This window comes from Gossypium hirsutum, chromosome D07 (genome assembly GCF_007990345.1).
Source record: "Gossypium hirsutum isolate 1008001.06 chromosome D07, Gossypium_hirsutum_v2.1, whole genome shotgun sequence".
In the NCBI taxonomy this organism is placed as follows: Eukaryota; Viridiplantae; Streptophyta; class Magnoliopsida; order Malvales; family Malvaceae; genus Gossypium; species Gossypium hirsutum.
The window spans coordinates 12,262,214-12,265,968 of record NC_053443.1 but is presented as its reverse complement, the minus strand read 5'-3'; the positions used below and the strand labels follow the sequence as shown (position 1 = coordinate 12,265,968).

General features: G+C 33.4%; 1 protein-coding gene across 1 annotated transcript; it reads right to left on the bottom strand.

Annotated features, from left to right (window-relative positions):
* Nucleotides 1–2,175: 2,175 nt before the first annotated feature.
* On the bottom strand, nt 2,176–3,431 carry LOC107956610 (uncharacterized). The gene has a single exon (XM_016892215.2). The coding sequence runs from the start codon at nt 3,072–3,074 to the stop codon at nt 2,625–2,627; it is 450 nt and encodes a 149-aa protein (XP_016747704.2). The 5' UTR covers nt 3,075–3,431; the 3' UTR covers nt 2,176–2,624.
* Nucleotides 3,432–3,755: the final 324 nt, after the last annotated feature.

Sequence of the window (3,755 nt, the reverse complement as noted above, 5' to 3'; positions counted from 1 at the left end):
AATTTTAAAATAAGGTAATGTTTTGCGTTTGGAAATTCGAGAAAACATGCCCTAAGGTGCTGGGTGTCGATTTTTCTCGTTCAACCAAATGGCTAAATATCCTTTTAAAAAATTTTAAAATAAGGCAATGTTTTGCGTTTGGAAATTCGAGAAAACGTGCCCTAAGGCGTTGGGTGTCGATTTTTCTCATTCAACCAAATGGCTAAATATCCTTTTAAAAATTTCAAAATAAGGCAATGTTTTGCGTTTGGGAAATTCGAGGAACATGCCCTAAGGTGCTGGGTGTCGATTTTTCTCATTCAACCAAATGGCTAAATTTCAAAATCTTTTAAAAATTTCAAAATAAGGCAATGTTTTGCGTTTGGAAATTCGAGGAACAAGCCTTAATGTGCTGGGTTTCGATTTCTCGATTGACCGAATAGTCAAATATCCTCTTAAATTTTAGTCCATACCATTCGAGTTTTTTTTAGGATCGTATTTTAAATTTCTTTAAAGTTTTCAATTTTTCGACACTAAGACATTAATTAATCAACTAGGTACCAATTTTGGGCGTATCGAGGGTGCTAATCCTTCCTCGTGCATAACCAACTCCCGAACTCATTTTTCTAAATTTCGTGGACCGAACTTGTTGTTTTAATAAAATCAAATCGTTTATTAAAAACAAGCGCTTTTCCAGGTGATTCGATCACACCCCATCAAAAAGGATTGGTGGCAACTCCCATTTTCGTTTTCATTTTTCAAAACTCAAGTCGACCCCGTTTTCCATCCAAAAAAATGGTGTCAACAATTTGAGTTAGGCCAAATTGATGAATTTGGACATATTTATAATTTTAATTTGGTTGATGTTTTGATGATATAAATGTGGTACCAATGAAGGTACATTGGTTAGACACTTAGGATGATTGTTTTGACCTGTTTTGAATGTGTTTGATCTGTTTTGAACAGGTTAAACGAATAGTTTTTGAATTGTTTAATGTCTAAGCTTGTAGTAAATGGTAAATTTGTTGTTTAAGGCACATTTTAGGTCCACACGGCTAGACACACGGGCGTGTGACTTGGCCGTGTGAAACATACGACTAACACACAGGCGTGCGAGGCCATTCCGAAAGGCACACGGCCTGGCACACGGGCGTGAGGTTTGGCCGTGTGACCCAAGTCAAAGAGTTACACGAGCTGGGACACGGCCGTGTGTCCCTACTTTGAACGCCCACACGGCCGTGTGAACCCTACAGTTAAAATTTTTCTAATTTTTCTTAGAATTTTCAAATGTTCTCGATTTAGTCTCAAATCGTTCCTAAAGTGTTTTCAAACTCTCAAAGGCTTAATAAGGGACTCTACGCATGTTAACGATGAATCATTTTATGATTTTTGAAATGTTTGAAATGAATGGTTAAATTATGATTACTCGGTAATGCTCCGAAACCCTATTCCGGCGACGGATACGGGTTAGAGGTGTTACATTTATAGTCAAATCAAGTTCAGTCATAATTTTAAATTTGACATACCAACTAGAGTTGTTCGTGGGTCGAGCCGAGGCAAAATTTTAGACTTGTTTTCTAGGCCCAAGCTCGGCCTGACTTGAAAAATGAGCTTAAAATTTTACCCAAGTCTGACCCGAATACAAATGTTAAAACCTGAGCCTAGCCTAGCCCAACCTGCCTGTATTAAATTTTTTATATTATTATTTTTATATAAAAACAAATTTAAAAAATATAATACATCAAATACACTAAAAATATTAAAATAAATGTTTCCCAACAAATTAAAAATAAATTAAAAAAATATATACTTAAATAACACTAAAATATGTACAACTTAACAAGCAAATGCCTCTAAAATAGTAGCAAAATTAACAATAAAATAATAATTATACAATATCTAAACAATAATAATAAAATAATAACATATAATAGCGAAATGACAGCAAAACAACAGCAAATTTTTTTTTTTGCAAATTCGGGTTGAACCAGTCCCAGGTCAAAAAAGCTTATTCGAGTTATGACCTGTTTAGGAAAAAAAATTTGTCTAAATCCATTTTTAAAGCCTATATTTTTACTTAAATCTTTTCACTTTTTAAACTAAATAACCTGATCTATGAATAGGTGTATTGCAAACACAAAACTTTAACGTTTAAATCGTTAGCGAAAATTTTATTGAGAGATTGAATCGATTTTCTGTCTGTTTGTCTTCTCCAGGAGCTGTTCAGATATTTTCAAAAGAATAATGTAGAAGAAGGCTGGGTTGCCATTTCTGTTTTCTTTTGACGTTTAGGTTGCTGTTTCTTTTACTATGGGATTTTGATAGGCCTTTTAGTCTTTGCCGTTTGCGGTTGGCCCGTGATTTGTTTTTAGGCTTTATTTGTTTAGACTTTTATCCTATTTATACAACCCAGTATTTTAATAAAAAAATTATAAATTTTTAAAAGAAAAAATAATTTTTTCCACAATATTTTAAATATGAAATGTTAAAAAAAATTAAAAATCGAGAACAATACGAAATTCGAGGCATAAAAGGCACACATTTTAACATAACTTTTGGTTTTTAGAGACAAAATCGTTACTATTTTATGCAAAAATAAGTTGCCAAAAATAAGCGAGCCGTTATTTATTAACCTTATATTAGAATCAAGCATTTTCCGTAACATATCCCAAAGCTTGCATGCAATTGTTCCACAAATCCGTCACCACCGTCGAAACCATCTCCGAAAACCCTTCGGCGATCTCTGGCAAACCCGTCAATAACTCCTGAAGCGACATTCGTGTCTTCTCGACGAGTATACCGACAGCTTCCCCAGAAACCGAAGCCGACGTAGTCACGGCATCGACAAAAGAATCGAAAACCGTAGAGATCAAAGACCCCATCAGCTCGACAATCATCTCGAAGAAGTACTCGAAACATACCTTGATTGCGTCCGCTAATTTCTCCAACGCCACTTGGAGGGCTTCGCCGGGTACCTTGAAAGCTTGGATCAACACCACGAGGACGTACGCAGTCGCGATGAAGATCGATCGGGTCACCAAGTTCGACAACGTGGTGACTAGGGAGAAAACGAATTTCAAAAGCAAAACTAACATATTTTGGTATGTGTTATGAGAGCAACTAAGAAATGAATTTGAGCGTATTAAATGAAGAAGACGAAGATGTGAAGCAGATTTCAATGGAAGCTTTCAGTTGGTGAAGAAATTTCGAGGTGATGTAAAAGGGTGGTGGTATAGTGATTAAATTATAAACAGTTGAAAAATGGCGAGATGATTGGTTACAAGATTTATATATATATTGTATGTGGAATTATGAATATGGAGTTGTTGTATTCACTTCTTGGAAATTCGGAGGAAACTAAATTGCGCATTTGAATAATTACTAATATATGTAGGTTAAAATATATTATAAGTCCTTATACTTTTAATAAATTTGGAATTTAGTCTTTTTACTTTTTATTTCTAGAACTTTAGTCCTTTACTTTCCAGTTTTGAAAACTCAAGTCTCATTGTTAATGTTATTATTTTTTTTTATTTGTTAAATTTGTTGGTGTGACATTTTGAAATAATAAAAAAACTCACTTGGTATTTGGTAATAATGTAATTTAAAAAATGTTGTAATGAACCTAAATTTAATAAAATAATCTTAACAGCATTAACAGTTAAACTTGAATTTGAAATAAAAAAAGTAAAGGCACTAAATTTCTAGAAATAATAGTACAAAAACTAAATTCTAAATTTATGAAGAGTACATAAACTTATAGCATATTTTAACTA